The sequence below is a fragment of the Galeopterus variegatus genome, unplaced genomic scaffold (assembly GCF_000696425.1).
Source record: "Galeopterus variegatus unplaced genomic scaffold, G_variegatus-3.0.2 Scaffold535, whole genome shotgun sequence".
NCBI classification, from domain to species: domain Eukaryota; kingdom Metazoa; phylum Chordata; class Mammalia; order Dermoptera; family Cynocephalidae; genus Galeopterus; species Galeopterus variegatus.
The window spans coordinates 106333-127877 of record NW_007726646.1 but is presented as its reverse complement, the minus strand read 5'-3'; the positions used below and the strand labels follow the sequence as shown (position 1 = coordinate 127877).

Sequence of the window (21545 nt, the reverse complement as noted above, 5' to 3'; positions counted from 1 at the left end):
TTTTTTTTTTTTTTTTTTTTTTTTTTTTTTTTTTTTTTTGTCTTTTTGTCTTTTTCCGTGTCCGGCAACGGATCGCAACCCTCAGTGTTGCCCCCGTACCGGACCGGGGACCGGCAACGGGATCGCAACCCTCGGTGTTGCTCCCGCGCCTCGCTCAGCCAGTGAGCGGGAACCGGTCTGTATGTGGGATCCGAACCCTCGGGCAGGAGCGCCACTGCGCTTCCCAAGCGGCGCACTATCCAGTGCGCCACCGGGCCGGCCCAAATGGACCTACTTTTGACCCAGCAATTCCCATCTTAGGAACCTGTCTGCATGTGAAAGCGATACACAAAGATACGACACCTTGGGAACAACTAATGTACCTCACTGGGGACTATAAGTTATCAAAACATAAAGGTACTTTTTAATTTTGTTTTTTGGTGGCTGAGTCAGTAGGGGGATCTGAACCCGTGACATTGGTGTCATAAGGTTGCGTCCTAACCAACTGAGCTAAATGTCCAGCCCAAGATCCCTTTTTTTTTTTTTTAAAGATGACCGATAAGGTGATCTTAACCTTTGACTTGGTGTCAGCACCGCGCTCTCCCAAGTGAGCTAACCGGCCATCCCTATATAGGGATCCGAACCTGTGGCCTTGGTGTTATCAACACCACACTCTCCCAAGTGAGCCACGGGCCGGCCCCTCCAAGGTACTTTTTAAAAAAGGTGACAGCCAATGAATAGACAAATTCTCTAGCACAGAACAACTACCAGAAAAACACCCAGATACATGTGGAAATTTATGTTATATGATAAAAATGCATTTCAAATCTGTGGGGAAAAAATGAATTATTTAATAAATGGTGTGGAGACAACTGGGTAACCATCTGGGGAAAAGGTGGTTCCTCCTTGAAATGATGGTTCCTCCATGAAATGGAGTACCACAGAGCTGTTAAAAAAAAAAAGGCATGAGGTCACTCTCTAATGAACTGGTAATGGAAAAACCCCTGAGATATAAGTACAGTGAAGAACAGTGTGTATTCAGTGCTACTCTTTATGCATAAGAAGGGAAAAACCATTTGAGACACCGCTGAATCTCTTTGGAAGGTACCATTGATTTCTCTTGGGGAGAGGAATGAGAAGAAACAGGATTTTCACTTCTGTCTTTTGCATTTTGCACCATATGAAAGTATTACCTTTTCAAAACAAGAACTAAAATTTTAAATGTAAATTTTTTATACACTTTGGTCCAGCAATTCTGGAGCTAGATCCTATGGCAATATTTGTGCCCATGAGCAAGGGAATTCACTGCAGCACTGCTAAGACTCACAGAAGATGGAAACAGCCTGAACGTCCGTCCATCAGCAGGGACTGCCTGATGGTGGCCCATTCATCCAAGGAATACTGAAGGGGTCTATTTGTACTGGTAGGGAAAGAGCTCCAGAAATTACTGGCAGGTAAGAGAAGCAATGTACTGGCAGTGTCTAGGTGCTACTACTTGTTTAGTAAATATCTACATGGTTTTGCTTATACACATGCATAGAATATCCCTGGAAGAAAACCATAATCTAGCAAAAATGTTTGCCTCTAGGGAGGAAAACAAAGGACCAAGGAAGGGACAAGAGGGAGAAATTTACTCGTTGTATGGCTAAGCTTACCACTCTCCATAAAAACAAACACAAACCACTAGTTGAAGATTAAAAATGTAAAACGAGGTCATGCCACAGGGCTTAGAGTGTCTGGCATGCAGGGTGTTTGTTGGACTCTCAAGAAATAACTGGTTGCTGTTGTTGAATTTCCTGACTGGCTGGGCCACATCAGGACCAGGGAGTGACACGTGAGAGGGAGGGCGGACAGGGAAGCTGAAGGGCACAGCGTTGGGAACAGATTGGATATCCCCTAAACCCTTTTCCTGAAGGCTTGGGCCCCACAGGTCGGTCCTGGGTATGTTTTCCTGATGCGGTGATGTAGAAAACAGCAAGTGTGAGGCCCTTTCTGCCTCAATTTCCCCCTTGTATATAGTCTCTGCAGTGTACGCTGGTTCTCATCATGCTGGGTGCTGTGTAGGTTGAAGAGGGACAAAATCATGGTAAGGTCCTGCCCACAGAGGAGTAAGCACAGCTTGAATTAGAAGGGTCAACCCAAGTGTCTGATGAATGTCCAAGGCCCTCTGTCCGAACAGGCCAGCCTACCTTTCTCACCAGCTCTCCTCATGCCAGGTGGTTTGTCCTGGGCCTCCAGGTGCCCATCCTCACTCCAGTGGTGACAGCTATCCTACACTTGGGCTCTTCTGGCCTGTGGTGGAGGGTGGGGACACAAGGTTTTGAGGTCCCTGGATGACTGAGCTGACAGGTTGGGAGGTGGGGGTGACCCCTGCAGCTGCTTCCCAGGCAGTGCACTCAGGGTGTCTGGGTCAGGGAGGCAGGCCACACGTCAGGCCAGGGTGACAGTCTCTCATCAAAGGCTCATCGCCTGGGCCGGCCCGGTGGCGCACTGCTATAGTGCGCCGCTTGGGAAGCGCGGCAGCGCTCCCGCCCGAGGGTTCGGATCCCACATACAGACCGGTTCCCGCTCACTGGCTGAGCAAGGCGCGGGAGCAACACCGAGGGTTGTGATCCCGTTGCTGGTCCCGGTCCAGTACGGGGGCGACACTGAGGGTTGCGATCCGTTGCCGGACACGGAAAAAGACAAAAAGGAAAAAAAAAAAAAAAGACTTCAAATTTGGGGGCACAAACATTACTTAGGGCCGGCCCGTGGCTCACTCGGGAGAGTGTGGTGCTGATAACACCAAGGCCCCGGGTTCGGATCCCATATAGGGATGGCCAGTTGGCTCGCTGCCTGAGCATGGTGCTGACAACACCAAGCCAAGGGTTAAATCCCCTTACCGGTCATCTTTTTTTTTAAAAAAAAAAAGGCTCATCGCCCTACTCTAGTTCCATGGCAGGGCAGCGACTCCTGCTGCCTTTGAGCCCAGACCTTCAGGTGAACTTGGGTTTTGCAGTCAAGAGCCTAGGTTGGTTCTAGACTCATGGTGCAGTGCAGCCACACCCCAGGAGTCAGAGGTGAGGCAGTGGAGGGCTAGGTGCCCCTGCCAATGCAGCTTCCAACAGCTCTGAAGGCAGCAGTGTGCCTGAGGTGGGCAGGGTTTGGGTGCCTAAGTGCAGACAGAAGTGGGGGCAGCTGTGCTGATGGGGCCCTCCCCTGGGAGCCAGACCAGGGGCCACATGGGGTGTCCTCGGTGGCAGCTGGCCCAACTGCCCGCTATCCCCTCTCCTACGCTAGTGCCTCCCTATCAGAGCATCTGCTGCCACTCCCAGAAGCCTCCCAGATGGCAGGGAGTGGGGAAAACCAGAATGGGAAGGCCAGCCTCCTGGCCAGCATCAAAAAGCAAGAAGCGCCAGCTGGGGAGGGGTAGGATCAACAGTGGGAGAGTGCCAGGGAAGGGAGCAGACCCCAGAAATCAGTTTTCTAAGGACAGGACGGAGGGAACGTGCTGCCTTCAGAGTGCCAGGAGAGAGGCTGCACCAGGCACACAGCTCAAGCCCTTGACCCTGGGATCTCCACAGCCCAGGATCCCAACCCAGAAGAGCCTCAGGACCTGACACACTGGCCAGGGACACAATTGATGTCATCATTTTTATTCATTTTCTCTTTTTGAAAATAAGAGTAAACATACAATATATATATTTTCTATTTATATATATTAGATATAGTCTCTGCAGGGGTCAGAAAACCATACCCGACCACGCAGAGGCAGTTTTCAATTCTGACATTCGCTGGAGGGGGAAAAAAGTGCCCATGATTGCCAAAAGCAGAATCTTTATTATTAAACAGCAGTAACAGGAAAACCTAATGCTCTGTCAAATGCAACTGAAACCCAGGAGGCCGGGAAGAGGGTAGTGGACACTAAAGAAAAACCCCAAAGAAACCCCAAAGAGGAAGCACGCCCACTTGCCCGCAGCCCCAGCGCTCCACCCTGTCTCTGCTCCAGGAGCCCGGCTCACTGAGGGGATGCTGAGGAAGGTATCGTCGGCAGTGACTGTCCTCAGGGCCAGAAGTGGGGAGTGGGGAGCACTGCAGCTACCAGGGGAGCAGGAGCACAAGTCAGGGGCTCTGGGAGCTTTTTCCTGGTCTCGATTGCATGAGTCAGTGCTGGGGGCTGTGGCCCACAAGTGCCAGCCTGACGGATGCGGGGCGGATGGTACAGGTCTGGGTTCCTCTTGCTCAGCTCTGCCCCTGTTGGCACCTATGGTCCCTGGAGCCCCAGACCCTGACAGAGCAGCTCTTCTGCTACCAAGGGGGCCCTCCCTGCACACCCAGAATAGGCTGGAAGGGCCCATCCTGCACCAAGTGGGCAGTGAGGTGGGTCTCTAACGCCAACCCAAGAGACTAAAGGACAGGACAGCTGGGACTGGGAGTCCAAGGACAACTCCACACCCACCCTTCAGGCACAGGGAAAAGGAAGAGAAGTACCCGAGGCCTCTTCTCCAGCTTCTGCTGCCACTCTGGCTCTGTTTCCTTTGGTCCCCTCCTCACCTGACCCCAAATTTCAGTAGCAACAGAAGAGGGGTGGCCTGGAGCATGGGAGTGCACGAGATTTCACCCAATGAGGGGCACTCCACCTGCCCCAAGGACCCAGTTGGGCGCTGCAGTCAGGACCAGGGAGCCCCCTGGGTGGCCATGAGCCCCACCCAGACCCTCCTGTGAGGAGGAGGAGGAGGAGGAGGAGGTGGATGAGCTGCCATCCCCCGGGGGCTCCTTGATGGGGCAGGCAGAAGGCTGGACGGGTGCTGGATGGACTTCAGTTCTTGAGGAGGGTCTCATAGGCCTGGTACACATACTGGGACACCTCTGGTGCTCGACACTTCAGGGATAGCTGCAGGAGAGTGGGTTAGGGGAAGAGATAGGTCATCCCTGGGGTCCTCTCTGGGAAGGAATGCAAGGGGAAGGCAGGGACAGCGGGAACCAGAAAAAACAGCATGGTGGCCTGATAGCAGCTGTGGCCAGGGCAGATGTGAGGTAAAGAAGAGGGGGTGGCCGTGCAGCCAGCCAGGTGTGGACCAAATATACAGCAGCCCACACACCTGCTGTCAGCCCTGCTACTAGAGCCCTGCTGGCAAGCAGTGTATGTCACCTACCGAAGCTGCCAGGAGGGCCCGCCCCCACCATGCAGGGCTTCCTGCCCCCACAGCCCCTGAAGCTCTAGAGTACTCAGGACTGAAGCCTGACAGGAACCTTGGGGGAACACAGAGGGCGAGGGGTGCTAGGACCAGTCCTGGTTTCCTGTGTAGGACGCAGACACGTCAGAGACTTCACCTGAGCTCAAACTGTGGTTTGAGCCTTGAAGTTACAGGCAGGGGGGAGAGAAGTCACCCCCCCAACCCTACCATGCAAAAGCACTGGTTCTAAAGAGTGCAATTAGGGAGTGGGGCATGGAGCTCAGCAGGTCAGCAGGGAGGCCCCCGGGGCTGCCCTGGCTCTCTCGCGAAGGGCTCTGTGCACAGTGTGTGTGGAAATGGGGGCCTCAACTCCGCCATAGGGCCCCCTGGTTGGAAAGCATCGGGGTGTCGGCAGCCTGCCTGCAAGTCTGCCCAGCGTGAGTGAGGTGAAACCAGGAGACGAAGTATGACAGGAGAGGTGGGGTGCACTGGTGCTGGGCCAGGCCAAGAGATGGGGTGTGCGAGATACAGCTGGAAGGGTGGAGGGGAAGAGGAAGAGAAAAGCAGTCTGCTAACCTCCAAGTCCTGTACCACGGGCACCAGCAGGGAAGGTGGACATGCAGCAACCAAACACAGGGAGACGGAAATTACCACCACCGCAGCCACCGCCGCAGCCCCCAACCAACCTCAGTGCCAGTGCTGCCAGCGGGGCCCAGGAGAGGCAGTCTGGAGGGCCATGCCTGCCAGAGACTCGGGGTGCAGGGGAGAAGGGAGAATCAAAGCAAGGGGCATGGGCTGGAGGAACAACCTTGCATCCCACAAAAGCCATCTCCTCACTGGGGTCTGGCTCAAAGACTGGGAGGCATGGGCTGTTGGGAGTCCCAGCAGGGCACTCGGGCACTCGCACAAGAGCAGGACCAGGGCCTGCGCTCAGCAACGCCACCTCCCTGTCAGGGAGGGCCCAAACAACTGTGCCACCTACAGGGCCTAATTTTACAGACTCTTCTAGTCCAACTCGCTGTTCTGGGACCTAATTTAGTGTCTTATCTGGGTAACTTGACAGGATTGAGTTTGAAGCTTTCTAGAAAAGTCCCTTCCAGGGACAAAACTGATTCTCGTTCACTCCAGGCTCAAAGGGACCCTTGGCACAATGTCCTCCATTAGAGCCACCCCCTAGCCTGGGAGGGTGGGAAGGCAGAGGCTGCCCAGGGTTGCAGGGCGGGCAGGGCGCTCACCGTGAAGCTGGGGCTGCCTGGCTGGATGCGCAGCTCGGCCAGCACCCAGATGCCGTTGGTCAGCTTCAGGGACTGGTAGAGCATATCCTGGCCCTCCACGTTCCTCTTGGCGATGGTGAAGATGTTGCTGCTCTGCAGCTTGCTGCTCACGGCCTCTGGGGGTCAGATGGCCAGTGCAAGACCCACAGTCAGTACAGGGGAGGGCCTGGAAACCAGTGAGGGGTAGTGAGAGCTGGGGGCTGAGGGCGGGGGCCCAGGGGTCCTCACCTGCATTGAGGGGGCAGTCTCTGATCTGGAACTGGGCTTCATTCTCATTGGGAATATCCTTCCACGTGGCCAGGAACATCTGCCGGTCTAGAGGGTGAGCAGGTTGAAGGTAAGAGATGGGATCCTGATAAACCTGTGGCCTCTCAACAGCACTTGGCAGGAAATGGGGCTGGTCTTTTTTGTGTGTGGGGGTGGGGGGCTGGTCTTTAATGTACCACCTGAAAGCTGAGGACAGGCACGAGCTCCTCCACAGCAGACCCTCAGCTCTGTGAAGGAAGCCACCAGTGCTGTTCCCGAATGACCCTGGGCTTCCCACCTCTGGGCCTGGTCTCCCTTCCCCACCGCACCTGTGCCTTCCTCCTTTGGCCCTGAGCAGCCTTCCTGTTAGGCACAACCTGCCCCACTGGGCTTCTGTAGTGAGCATGTGAGAGACGATGTGGGCCATGTGCTCCACGCAGCCGGGGGCAGCATGTGAGCAGCACAGACCGACAGCCTTCTCAGGGCTTCCAATCAGGGCACAGAGGCAATGACATCAGGCATGTGGCATGACTCGGGCTCCCTGCAGCCGTAGGACAAGGCTAGCGGGTGAGCAGGAGAGCCTAAGTGAAACAGCTCTGTGTGGCATAGCCCACCTGCCTTGCCAGAGCAGGCCAGAAAAGGCCTTAGGGGCCACAGGAGTGTCCCTCAACCTGGGCTCTGTGGAGGAGTGGGGACACATGGACTCCATCGTGGGGCAAGCCAATCCATCTGTTCCTTGGTAAAGATACCACCGTGGCCAGGTACCCGAGCCACAGCCCCATCCCAGGGGCTTCCTCACAACTCACCCATCTTCCCATCCTCCACAAAGAGGATGTGTAGGGGGTACAAGGTGCTGAAGTAGAAGACGTCAATGTTGTTCTTCACGGCCACCTAGGCACAAGGGGGTCCCCAGTCAGTTGCTGAGCAGGTTCTCTCACATGACCCTCCCTGGTAACCATGCCCCTTTGTTCCCCATCCCACCCCCAACCTGTGGCCAAGAGCGCAACCCCACAGACACAGCCCTCTGTCCCTCCCCTGGGGCTGGTGGACGGATAAGGACTGAGGTGCTTGGCCCTGCCCAGAACACACCTGGAGGTTGTTCAGAGGCTCCATCTTCATGACCGAGCCCACCGTGTTGAGAGGCAGGGAGATCTCCACTGTCTGGTTGGGGCTGAGTGGTGCATGGACCTGGAGGGGGGCGGCGGGGGCCAAGCCAAAGCTGGGGAGAGAGAAGCCCCCGCGAGGATGGTAGGGGGAGGAGGTGCTGACATGGGACAGGTGAGCTCCTTGGGCTCCGGAGCTGGGGCAGCAGTTGGCACGGAGCCTCACCCAAGCTGCAGGCCCAGGACTGGCTGCATGCCTGAGGCCAATCTGTGTTCCTCTTTCTCCTCTGGGCTAGGCACTGGACCGGCCCAGGGAAGCAGGCCTCACCCTGCCCTGCTCTCGAGGAGCTCCTCCTAATACCAGGGGCCTGGACTATGAGCTTCTTCTAACTTAAAAGCTCTATGACTGTCCAAGTCTCTGCTGCCAATCCCAGGGGGGGATTGACTATGACTGACCATCCCAAGAGAGATGCCGGGTTTGACGTCTGAGCCAGAACTGGGCAGGTCACACCATGGCCATGAGGAGATTCAGAAAGCCCTGCTTCTCTGTAAAACAGCACACTGGCAAATGAGGAGGATCCCCATCAGTGTGAAAGACATCCCAGCACAGGGTCTTGGAAGGTAAGTCATATGGATTAGGACCATGAACTGGGTGCTCAGTATGCCCAGGCTGGGCGTGTGATATTACACCAATTCCTATCCTTATAAAAGCAGAGACAGGTATACATGATCCCATCTTCCAGACGAGGACACAGTCTCAGGGTGGGGCAGGCCCATGCCCAGACCCTATGGGGTGAAAGGCACTGCTGAGAATCAGAGCTTAGGCTGCCTGACCCCAGCCTGTGCTCTGCCCATGATGAAAATCAGGCCTGCTTAGGACCCAGTGGGAAACAATGTGGAGAAACCCAGGCCCGCTTGGTGACTTGGCACTCCAGGCTTTCCTGGGAGCTCCACCACTGCCTGCAGCATGACCTTGGGCAAGGAACCAGCCCTCTCTGAGCCCAAGTGTCATCACCTAAAAGGGAGTACAAGGCATAAATCGACTTTACTGGGCTGTCTAGTGGTTCAAGTGAGATAATACTCCTAAAGCCCTGGGCCCAGGGAGTGGTACCCAGAAAGTGCTCAACACGGTAAATGTGTTATGAGCAATCAGCGGGACCACCCCTGGGAGCGTGGAGCACTGCGGTGTCCTCTAGGGCCATCTGAAGGTATGAGGCAGGGCTGCCCCCAGCCTCACTTGGCCTGCCCAACAGGACCCACCAGCCCACAGGCTCTCCCTCAGGAAGCAGCCCCTTCAGTCAACTTCTTAGAGGTTCAGTTTGCTCATCACTAGAGCCACTCAGGAAGAAGGATCATCAGGAGGGGCTGCTTAGGTTTCCCAGAGAGCCCTGGCCTGAATAGCCCAATCCACGATGGTGACAGACAGGTGACCTTCCCCAATGACACACAGTGTAGAGGACTCGGTGGGGGTGAGGCGCCTGGAGCAGCTACCACTCCCAGAGGCCCTGTCTGGTGGTTTGATCCTTTACCACAGAGACTGGCAGGTAGGCCCACCCCCACCAGGCTTCTCAGAGCTGGTCCCTAAGACAGGAGCAACTCAGGTCTGTGAGAGGACGGGGATGGGTCCTCCTGACATGTGGGATGCTTGCCAGAGGTGGACTCCTAGCTTGGAGCTGGGGATTTCTGTCTGTGAGACATTCCTTTGGACAGTGGAGGCAGGCAAAAATAAGGGGAGACATTCTCCCCTCCATACCACGTACTTTGGAGTCCACATAAAGAAGTAATTGGAGGAAAAAAATCACTGCTTTAGGGAGCTTTGATTTTGGGCTGGTGGGGAACATTCACCCTCTCCAGAAAAGAGGAACCAGGCCCCTCGCAGCCTCAGCCCCTCCCTGCGGTCACCAGTGTGGACTCTTGGCACATCAGCCTCGGGGAGCTCACCTGTTGCGGTTGAACTGGATGGCGAAGTCAGTCATGACTTGCAGGGCCTTGTTGGTCAACTGCAGGTCCATGGAGATGGAGCCCACCTGGCGCGTGAAGGTGCCCGAGATCTCCAGCCCCTTGGCCTTCATGGCTGGGAGCCAGACCTGGAGGGGAAGAGGTTGGGGAGGGGGCTGGTGTGTGCCTCATCCCCCAATGAAAACTCAACAGCCCACCTGAGGGTTCTTTTTCTCTTTCTCCTACAGAGGCCTCCCAGATTGACCACACCTGCCTTTACCACTAGGGGACGACCAGGTATATGGGAATGAGAGCGACCGTGCGGCCCACTTCGGGCCAACGTAGCTGCATGGTGGAGCACTGGGGATGGGGAGGCACTTGGTGGGCTCAAGGTCTGATCTGAATCTTCAGAGGTCAATTAAGGAAACACTTAGGAAGTAGGCTGAGGAAGGGGAAGAGCCAAGCAAGCACTGCCAGCCTCCTGATGAGCCAAGGACACAGTCCAGTGCCGAATGGCATCCTGGGCCTCAGCCAGAGCCCAAGGCCAACCTGGCTGTCACAGCCTGTCCTTCCTTGCAGGAGGCAGGGGTGACCTTTAAATTTAGAAACTGGTCTGACCAAGGACAGTACCTAAGAAGCCCCCTCACCTGGCAGACCCTCACCTGCTTCTTTGCCCTTGTCACTGGAGTCTCAGTTCAAGAGCTACCTCTTCTGGGAAGTCTGCCCTTCCCCATATGTGCACTCCAGTGACATGGTGGATAAACATGAGCCTGTGTGTCTGTCTGCTCTGCACCCGGTGAGCTCTTTGAGGGAAGGGCTCTGCTTTACTCTTTGCATCCTTGGCTCAGGGCCCAGTGTGGAGCCGATGCTCAGGGAGTATTTGCTGAGCAAACAGCATGGATTATAGCCCTGCCTATGAAGGACACCCACTGGCATCATCCTACAGCCACGCGAATGCCTCTCAGGCTGTTATTCTCATTGGACGGCTCACAGGCCCCTCGAGGTCATAAGGCTCAGGCCCCACCTGACAGCTTCCCCAAGTGCACCCAGTGTAAGCCAGGAATGGCAGAGCCACCAGGCACCAGCCCTCGCCCTTCCTGACCCCCACTCCGTAGTCATTCAGCCCAAGGCCTGCCAACACCACCTTCTACACCTGCCTCTAGGGCCTCCACTCCCCTCCTTCTCCACAGGCACCACCAGCATCAGAACCACCATCAGATTTCCCCGGGTGAGACAGCAGCTGCCTAGGTGGCTGCCCCAATCCCTCCCTCCCCACTTTCCATAGCAGCTGGAGTCATCTTGTAAAATGCAGATCTGATCACGTCACCCTGGAAAACCCAGTCCCACAGTGGCCTCCACAGCATGGTGCCCACCCCTTCCACGGGCTCGGCCTACTGTGCTCCTGTGGACCTCACACCTGCTGTTCCCTCTGCTTGGAAAGTATTTCCCCATCCCACTCCCACCCTACCTGCTTAACCCTGAGCACCTCTTGTACCCCCTGAACAAATCTGTGAGGGTAGAAACCACCCAGCTTTAGTTTTCAGCTGTGCCCTGGCACGTAGAAAGCACTCAGAAGGCTGCTAAACCTGACCTTGGGCATGGCTCCTTCATGGATGATTCCCCTGCGCCCCATCTCCCGTGAGGCCTCCTTTCCCATTCTTGCAGAACTGGCCGTCTCCCAGTTGCCTGTGCAGCCCATGCCTGACTGCTGTTGGCTGAGGGTGGGGATCTCATCTCGCTTGGTCACTGTGGGTTCATGGAGTCTAGCACAGGTCCTAACAGAACTAATCCTCAACATTTACTGGATGAACCAATGCACTGTCACCACCGGCTGACCCAAATGCTTGGGAAACTCAAAGTTCTTGTACACAGAGTCTTGTGCTCTTGACCAGGAGTGCTGGAGAATGTATGTACCCCACAGGCAGGTGGGAAAATGCACAAGGGATACTGATAGGTCGTTACGGTGTGCTAGGAAAATGCAGACAACCTACCTCCTGCTTCTCTAGGGAGAGTGCACCCACATCCTAGAACCCTCCCCTCCTGTGACTAAGTTAGTGGGGAAAGTCCTGCCCATGTTGCAAGGCCTTGTCCTCCTCCAGGCAGCCTGCTCTGATGACTCCTGACTTGGTGATCCCTTCACCTCTCATTTCCAGCACTCACTGTTGGTAACTCACTGACCTCCACTAAGACAAGGCAGTGATAACATCTGGTAGAACAGACCCACAAGCATAGGGCTAGCTTACCCAGGGCCAGCTCCAGGCTTTATATTCCTGGTAACACTGCAGTGCCTGCAAAAGGCTTGCAGGAGTCTTTGCTGTTCTCTCACTCAGTCCCTGCCTTATGCCTGTGATCTTAGGTATTTAACGGGTAGGGGTCAGCCTCAAGCTTTGGTGTGGCTAATCCGTGTAGTAATTAGTTAACAGAACATGTTTTACATCACGCCATGTATCCTATGTTCTCCTTGGTCCTGTTGATTGACAACTCATGACATTAAGGCAAGTGCACAGGTGGCTCTCAAACACTTTGGGGCATAACACACAGGGGCCTGGAGCAGAGGCTCTGTGCCACTGCCCTGCATTCAGTTCCAGACTCTGTCACTTATCAGCTATGTGACCTCATGCAAAAGCACTCCAATTTTTCAACTGTGAAAGGGAATAACAGCACCATAAAGCTGCTGGGAGGATGCAGTGGGATGATGGCTGTGGAAGGCTTGTGCCATCCCCTGGCACAAGTGTGTGCAGCTGCTAGTATCAGAGCTACTGTCTGCTTTGTGCTTCTTGGGGCTCAGACCCAGTGGGCTCCAACCACCACCACTGCAGGGGGTGCTGGCACACTATGGATGAGGCTAGGTCAGGGAAAGGGAGGTGCTGGCTCATGGTTCCCTAGTCATGATGGAGATGACACCGTGCCCCTGAAGCCAGCCATGTCTTACTCTGGGGAAGGGACCCCAGATGAGAGAGGGGCTCTGACTGGGAATAAAGCAGCAGACAAGGCTTCTGACCTGAGTGTTGTGAGGGGATGAGGCCAGATCCGTGCCCTCTGGCAGCTTCCTTGGTGCTGACAATGCGGCCCACACTGTGATCTCCTTAGTGCTAGGCCTCCAAGTTCTCACCCCCAAACTTGGCTCTCCTTCCCTCAGCCCTGCCCCCTCCCAGGTCCCCATCTCAGCACCTCCTCTAACCCCATGTCTCAAGCCAGAAGCACCCCACCTCCAGCCCCCTATCCTACCACTCCTACCACCCAGGGAGTACTCCAGTCCAGTGTTGGTCTCCACCCCAAGAGACACTCAGCTGTTCCTGCCACAGTCCCCTTCTTGGGCTCTGTCCTGCTCCTCGCCTTCCCTGGAGCCAGAGCTGTCTTTCTCAAGTGCAAATCAGACTGTCTCATCACTCTGTTTAAAACCTTTTAATGGGTCCCGCTGTGCCAGAATCAAGAGCACACACTCAGCCTAGCCCTGCCGATGCCACCAGCTTCCTCTCTCGTCAGTCTCTAGTCTAGCCAGGACTCTCAGGGATGGTACTGTACTTGGGAGCACAGTGGGCATCTGTGGGGCATCTTCGGGTGGCACAATGTGGGGGCACTACATTTAGTGGGCTTTAGTCAGCGTGCTGGGGAACGGTGCCATAAGGACAATAGTCCTCACAATGAGCAAATGTCCTATATCCTTTGAGTATTTTCTATACGGTTTAATCTACCCTGAAATTTCCAGGAACAGCATTAACTATCATGAAAGTCAAGGGAGGCCTGTTCTCTGCCTTGTTCAGAACTTTACTGGGAGCCAGTTGCCATTTCAGAAGCTAATGGTGGGGCCGGCCTGTGGCTCACTCGGGAGAGTGCGGTGCTGATAACACCAAGGCCACGGGTTCGGATCCCATATAGGGATGGCCGGTTTGCTCACTGGCTGAGCGTGGTGCTGACAACACCAAGCCAAGGGTTAAGATCCCCTTACCGGTCATCTTTTTAAAAAAAAAAAAAAAAAAAGAAGCTAATGGTACCACTGGTCACACCATTCATGGTGACCAAGCTGCAAACACCATCTGTAGCTGTCACAGTCACGGCAACTCTCTGCACTGCTACATACACCTGACAACTTTGTAGTCGCTTCTGGGGCAGTGGGTGTGCTAACAGTTTACAACATTGAAATGTATACTTGTATTCTCTCCCTTTTTATAGCTCCTTTATGCAGTGATAGTATCTGATTACTTTTGAAATTATATGTGTAGTTAAGTTATATAGTCCACCAATTTCATTTAAGGATAGGAAAGGGGTACTGTAAAATGCTTATTAGAAATGAGGGGCACTTAGGGCCCTTGGCTCACTTGGGAGAGTGTGATGCTGATAACACCAAGGCCACGGGTTTGGATCCCTATATAGGGATGGCCAGTTAGCTCACTTGGGAGAGCGTGGTGCTGACAACACCAAATCAAAATTAAGATCCCCTTACCAGTATCATTAAAAAAAAAAAAGAGAGAAAAGAAATGAGGGGCACTGGGCCTGACAGCACTGAGAACCACTGCTCCAGTTGGACAGGACCTCTGCCAGGCTCTCCTTCACTTCCAGGCCTTGCCACAGGCTGCTCCCTTATTCCCTTGCCTGCAGCCCTCTCTCCCTGCTTTTGCTCAGCTAATTCTGACTTGTCAGCAGGCTGGAGCTCCAATGTGCCCTTCTCTGGAAAATCTTCCCAGGCCCCACCAAGCTGCCTTTTCTCCTCTTCCTCTGTGCTCTCAGATCCCCAAGCTGCCCTCATCAGCGCTGGCCTGAGGTGATTCCATGGCATGGGCCATTTAAGGAGCCCACATGTCAGTCTCTAGAGCTTCTCTCTGCTCCTGCCATGAGAGAAGGCGAGGTACTTACTGCTTTGGGGGCTACATATGATCCTGACAGGGTGCCCACGCCACTCGTCAGGTCAAAGAGGTCACTTAGGCCACTGCTGATGGGTGCTCCTAGGTTAGCTGGCACTGCTGCTGCTGGAGGTGCCACAAAGTTGGTGCCCCCAATCTGGAATGGAAGGGAGAGAGCTCAGAGGCAGGGACATCAGGGGCCAGGGATGAAGAAAGCCACCTCACTCTAGAAAACTGGGGGATGGGGGCAAGACAGCCTTCCACATCAACTCTAAGTTGCAGAAACAGAACACAGTGAAGTGCATGAAGAGAGGCTGAGCCCTCCCATGCCCTCCGGACATTTTGAGCCTTAGCAGTGACCTCTGGGAAAGGGCTGAGGACACTCCCAAAGTAATACTCAGCCCATGGATAAAAGGGGGACTGAGACACACTACTGGGTGGAGATGTGCTAAGCAGATAGGAACTCTCCTTCCAGGATGTCAGAGAGGGCTGGCGATCCTCAGGAAGACAAGGCTGGGGGTGGTGAGGATAGGGTAGATAATTCATGGACATGGGGCCCAGTGGCAGCTGGACACTGGGCTGTCAAAGCACAGGCTGCCAGGACACTGGACCAAAGGCCAGGGCTTGGCAGGGAGGGACTGCTTTGACATCATCTGCCCATTGGGATGCTGGGCCAGCGCTCTCAGGCGGAGCAGGGACAAAGGCTTGGTGACACAAGGGTTGAACCGTACCCCTTCAGGCTCATCCCCCATCTCCAAGCAGAAGCAGGCAGGGTGAAGAGAACAGGCAGCGACATGCAGAAAGAAGAGCCAGGAAAGAAGACAGAGAGAGACAAGAGAGAGAAAGGGAAAGAGGGAAAAGATTAGTCAACTGCTACTCCATCCGAGGGGAGTTTGGTACAAGGTGTGCCAGGGCCTGAAAAGGCCCAGACCCCTCATCTCTGTGAAAGGCACAATCCCCCATGGCTTCACCCCACCACTCCATGTCCTGTACCACAGCCCTTCCTAGCCTTGCTCTAGCAGTGCTGATCACCAGACTCCTGCCCTGAGGGGCAACCTTGGGGACCTGAGCTAAGCATGGCTAAATGAAGGGGCCCAGCTGCCCCAGAAGCCCCAGGGAGATACCCAGGCCATCCTCACCACTCCCCTCTCTACAGAGGAGGAGGAAAGGTCTGTCCCTGACCCCTCATGGGCCTCTGTCGGATAGGCCAGCTGACTGCTGTCCCCAGCAGGTGCAGCAAGAGGGTAAGTGGATGCTGGTCTGGTTCCTCAAAGCCAGGAATGTCCCAGCTTTACAGGATAAAGGCAACTTGGGCCGGAATTGTAGGAAAGGGCTAGGATTGGCCCCAAACTGCCCCAGGTCTCCTGGGATTCAAAGTTCCAGCGAGGAGGCTGAATCCTCTGCCACTTAGCAGCTCTGCTATCTGGGGGGGAAGGTTGCCTGATCTCTCTAAGCCTTGATTTTCTCCTCTGTGAGTAGGGAGCTACACATCACCTCCCAGGGCAGATGGTAAGGACTCAACAAAATGTACTAAGGCACCTGACCAATGTCTGGCATAGAAGGGGAATTCAGCAATAGCCCCTCTAAAGATCACTGACAGCATCACCTAGAGGGGGGCCCAGGACATACCAGGCTGTCAAGGCCACCACCAAGAAGGTCCACAGCTCCCATCTGCACTGAGGAGGTGGCCAGGGGTGGGCCGCTCACTGGGGGGCCGAGGTCCAGGTTGAGGAGATCGCCCAGCAGGTCGCCCTGAGTGGGGATGACATCTGGCTGCTCACCAGGGGGTGCTCCAGCAGGGGCTGTCTCTGGGCTCTCCGTGCTCTCGCTCCTGCCAGGACATGGAAGGCAGAGGGTCAGCAGGCTGGGGGTATTGGGATATCTCAGAAGGTCAAAGAGACCAGACTCCAGGATCCTCCTCATACAGGCACTGGGTCTCCTTGCTATTCTAGACAGCGCTGTCTATATGACCCCTCAGCCTCCCCATTCCCACATCTGATCCATCTCCTAGGCTCTCCATGGGGATGAGTGAAGGGACAAGGCCATCTGTGTTTCCACTCCTTGGACCATGTTAAAGAGAAAACTGGATGCTAGTCCCTGGAGGACTGTGCAACCAGGCCAAACCAACCACCTGGGAGCAGCAGAGCAGGCAGCAAAAATAGGGCTTGGGAACTGAATCTGAGCCCCAGCTCTGCTAGCTGTGGGGTCTTGGGGCAGCCATTCAAGCTCTCCATGCCTACTATCCTCATCTGTTAACTGGGGACATTTTCTCTCAGAGCTGTTGCTAGATGAGATCATCTAGTGAACATCTAGTGTGTAGTAAGCCCTTGACTAAAGGTTGCAAGTATCCGTTTTCCTTAGACCCAGGCCTGAGCTGTACTGCTGAACTGAGGAGGCAGACGGGAGGCTCAGGCTGCAGCCGGCAGGTTTCACTCACGAGGCGGCGCGGGGTGGCAGGCTCTTGTGAGCCACGCCCCGACCCCCCTCTACAAAGGTGCTGGGTGGCTTGTGGTAGACAGAGGCCAGCGTGCCGATGTAGCAGATGAGCTCGTCCAGCAGCGTGGGCTCGATGAGGTCTGTCTCTTCAGAGATGAGTGGCTTCTCAGCCAGCACCACCTCCTTGGCAGCCACGGGGTCCGTGGAGAGCAGGCGCCAGTAGATGTAGCCTCGGTCTCGCAGGTCTGGGTTATCTGAGTCCTTAGGGGGGTGATGAGAAGCCCATGAGACAGAGTAGAGAGACCACGTGAGAGGAAGAGAGGAAGGGGTCCTGCAACCCCGTCACCCAAGTATGGTCATTGGGCTGGCCGATAACAGCAACCCTGGGCCCTCCACGAGCCTGTCCCTAAACCACTTAACTGGACATGTCCCAGCCCTGGGCTCATTCCCCATGGTACTCTACTCCAGCCAGCCTGCTGTAGGCCATGCCCTCTCCTGTTGCCATTCTCACCTGCCCTCCATGGTCTGCCCTCCCTGCCCCCCCCAAGCCCCCCAGTTCCCATGGGCCTCCCTCTCCTCCCTCATCTCTAGTCTGTCCCAACTTCACCATTTGAACCCACTTGGTTTTGATTTCTTTGTGACTCTGAGCTCTCTGAAGGCAGGGATCTTAGATTTCTTGGGCCAAAATTCCTAAAGATGCCAGTCTTGGGGGTGGTACTGGCTCCTAGGCATGGCTCTTTGGACCAAAGCTCCCCCTGCTGGAGTGAGGGCTGTGCTGGGCACAGCAGGGAGGCTGGGGCACCCACCTGAGTGGCCAAGCTCAGGACCTGCTGCACCAGCTCCTGAGTCTCTGTTGGCTTCTTCAGAAAGAGTTTCACGATGGCTGTCAGCAGCTGCAGCTGGACCTGCAAGGAGACAGAGAGCTGATGAGAAGGAAGGGTGGGCTTCATCAGGGGATGACAGGAAACCAACTGAGGGCTTGAAGAGGAAAAGTGTGTTCAAAGTTGCCAGAAGCCCAGAACAGCTTTTCTGGGTGTGGGGTAGGCCATGGAACACAGGCTGAGGCCAGCAGGTGTGTCGTGCTGCTGAGCAGCCCAGACCTTGGCATTACTCCATCAGAAAGGGACTGAGCATTGTACTATCTGGCAAACTCAGGCAGGCTGGGGGCTGTGGCCCAGCCCTAGGGTCCTAGAAACCTGTCAGAACACTTGGCTTCATGGCACCATGAGAAGCTCATAGTATAAAAAGGCACCATGCACAGCTGATACGCTTCTTAAAGGGGCCATCTGTCAACAAGTGACGACAGTGCCATCAAGGCCCGGGGACATCAGTAGAGCTCACTAAGCCAGCCTGCCATGAAGGAGCTGTGCTTCTACCTGACAGCAGGAGCCATTCCTGCCAGGATCTGCACCAGCCCCCACCTTTCACTTTGACATGCCTGCTGCCCTCAGCCTGGCCAACACCTCCTCATCCTTGGCTCCCATGCTGACCCTGTCCCAACCCCCCGCGCTTCTGCAGCCTCCTTCACCCCCCTCACTGGCATCACCAGTTGCCAGGCTGTCATGAGGCACTGAGTTCCCTCTCTTGCTCTCTGCTTTATCCCTAGTTACTGCTCAGTCTAGTGCCTGGAGCATAGCAAGCACTTAAGAAATACTGGCTGACTGAAAAAACATCTATGCAAGAACAATTTTCTGCCCACAGTCCTTCCTTAGCCACAATCTCATTTTTGCCAGCCCAGGGACAAGAGGGCAGCCTGAGGCTCCAGAGCCATGGTAGCACTAGAAGCCCATAGGCTGTGCCAGGGCCAGGTCTGTGGCAGGAGCAGGAGTGGTGGTGCAGGACGCTCAGTAGCAGCAGTCCTGGTGGCATCTCCTGGGTCTGTGAAGCAGCAGGTACTCATAGAAACGAATGGCTCAATGATCCTGGTATGCAGGGCAGGCTGACAGTGCAGGTGGGATGGAGGGAATGGATCTGTTTCTAGGGTTAAATGATCCAGACCCTTGCGATCTTGTTATGCATGGGACAACGGCAGAGTAGCAGCTTCCAGACCTGACTCCACCCCTGGCTGGGTGGCTTATGGGAAGTCATTTCCTCTCCGTCTGTGAAAGAGAGGTGTGGCCTGCTTCTGGGGGTTCTTGTGAACTTTGAAAATGGCAACTTATGGCAGCTTACTTGGGGGTAGAGTCAGATCACACCTCATTTGAACTCTGGTTCTATCACTTTCCAGCTTGGTGACCCTGGACAAGTCATTTAACTTCTCTGGGTCGCTTTCCTCTTCTATAACACAGGTATGGGGACTGGTGGGTTAGCTCAGTTGGTTAGAGTGTGGTATTATAACACCAAGGTCAATGGTTTAGATCCCCTTACCAGCCAGCTGCCAAAAAAAATTAATAATAATAAAATGAGTATAATTCCTCACATGGTTAATGGGAAGAGTCAACGAGACACAAATGTAAAGAACCTACTATGCATTCTGCTCAGTACACAACAGCCACCCTCATTGCCATTGTAACCCCCACTACCACCACACAGGGACTCATGACAAGCTCTCCTCCACCAGTCAGCTGGCTGCCAGAAATCATCCATCACTGGCACGTCTGCTGTGCTTCACGGTCAGGTTGCCTCAGTCTCTGCTGCCAGAGCGTGCTCTGGCCACCAGCCCAAGGCCCCAGATCAGCTCTCCGCCCAGCTCCCCCCAATACATCGATGCCCCATCTGCCTGCATACTAAAGGCAGCCCCTCCACAATGATGCCACTGCCCTTGCCATCCAGACAGGCTGGGCTGATGTAGCACCTTGGCCTAGGAGCCAAGGATGAGAAGGCTCAAAGGGACAATCTAAAATGAGTTCCAAAACTGTAAAGCACTGAACAAGTACTCTTAAAAGAGCTTTCAACTGTGTTGTGAACCCAGGACACAAAGGGAACAGGCCACCCAATTAAAACACCACCACCATCCAGCTATCGTTTACTGAGCACCAGAGTGAGTACTTTATACACAGCATCCAATAATCTTTGCAATAACCTTGGACTAGAGACAAGGAAACAGGCTTGGTGAGTTTAAGTAACATGCTCTGGGCCATACAACAGGGGAGGAGCCTAGATTCAAAACTTCAGAGCCCTGTTTCTATTCCCAAAACCAGGCTCCTGGTTCAGCTTCCTCTTGTCCGACTTCTCTAATCCTTGCTTCTTAGCTGGCTTAACTGACAGGGAAGAGGCTGCAGAAGATTAACTCTAATATGTGGGCAGAAACACACCCCTCCAGGACATCCTCTGCAGTGATCCCAGGCAGGATTGATAGCAGGGGCAGAACTCGTCACAGGCCAGGCTGTGCTTCCACTGTCTTTGCTCACCCCCATCTATTCTGTCTTCTGGTAACAGAAATGCTGGCCTTCCTTCAGAGAACTGCCCATCTCTCTGTCCCTTTCAATCCACACAGACTGGGACCAGCACCTGAGAGACCTGGCCAATAAGAGTCACAGCAACTGACTCAGGATGATACAAATAGCCCCTAGGGTTTTTGCTGGAACTACCTCGGGGGAGTTGTTTAGCTATATAGAGTAGCCTGGAACTGTTGAGCCCTTGCAGCCCCCACTTGTAGAAACCACCCCAGGATCGCAGAGACACCCCAATGCCATCATCTGAGTATCCTCAGCCTGGAGTGCAGGAAGAGAGCATTCTACCTAGACTTGCCAGCTATGGGAAATAGTCAGTCCCTTTTTTGGCCTGGACTAGTTTGCTTTTGAAAGCAGTTCTGACCCAAACCAATACTGCCATTAATGAGTACTTATCATGAGCTGGGAATGTTTTAAGAACATTACACAAAGCATCCCATTTAATTTTCACAACAAGGAGATGAGGGAAAGTCTAACAGTTCTTATTTTACAAATGAGGAAACTGAGGCTCAGAGAGGTAAAGGGATAAGTGTAAAGTGACCAAACCAGGCAGGGGCAGAAGAGAGGTGTGGACTGTATTATCTCCAATTCCAAGGCCCACGCTTGGACCCACTGGGTTACATGGCCCCTACTGAGCAGCTAAGATTTCTGTGCTCATAACAGACTTTTTAAAGGCTCATATGCATGAATGGACAGTTCCCAGTTTCCAGAAAAAGGAATACAAATGTCAAGATGCTCAACCTCACTCACAACAGAAATGCAGGGCTGGCCAGTTAGCTCAGCTGGAAAGAGCACGGTGTTGTAACACTAAGGTCAAGGGTTTGGATTCCCATACTGGACAGGTGCCAAAAAAAAAAAAAAAAGGAAATTCAAACAAAACTACACTGAGGTACCCCCTATTATCCATCACACTGGCAAAAACAAAGTGTGAGGATGCCCTAGGATGGCCAGGAGCTAGGAAAGCGCCATCCCACCATCTGAGATGGGAGTGTAAACTGGTACAACCTATATACCAATCCAGCAGTACTGACCAAAATCTCAAATGCACGTGCCCTTTTACCCAAGCACTCTGCTTCTAAGAATTTATCCTCCAGTATACTTGCAGGTGTGCATTACAAATTACTCACAGTGGGATGGGTTAAAAGAGCAGAAGACTGGGCTGGCCTGTGGCTCACTCGGG

The 21545-nt window shown here is 54.2% G+C and overlaps 1 protein-coding gene across 1 annotated transcript in view; it reads right to left on the bottom strand.

The window, feature by feature from the left end:
* Positions 1-3778: 3778 nt before the first annotated feature.
* The window catches only part of AP1B1 (adaptor-related protein complex 1, beta 1 subunit), a 53413-nt gene continuing 35646 nt past the window's right edge, over positions 3779-21545 (bottom strand). Inside the window, exons 12-23 of the mRNA XM_008569817.1 lie at positions 17780-17878; positions 16975-17234; positions 16167-16368; positions 15269-15289; positions 14551-14694; positions 9700-9845; positions 7745-7874; positions 7462-7546; positions 6638-6724; positions 6371-6525; positions 5712-5720; positions 3779-4852 (exon numbers count right to left, since the gene is read on the bottom strand). Coding sequence (XP_008568039.1) covers positions 4778-4852; positions 5712-5720; positions 6371-6525; positions 6638-6724; positions 7462-7546; positions 7745-7874; positions 9700-9845; positions 14551-14694; positions 15269-15289; positions 16167-16368; positions 16975-17234; positions 17780-17878 — 1413 coding nt within the window. The 3' untranslated portion in view covers positions 3779-4777. The remainder of the gene's footprint in view (positions 4853-5711; positions 5721-6370; positions 6526-6637; positions 6725-7461; positions 7547-7744; positions 7875-9699; positions 9846-14550; positions 14695-15268; positions 15290-16166; positions 16369-16974; positions 17235-17779; positions 17879-21545) is intronic.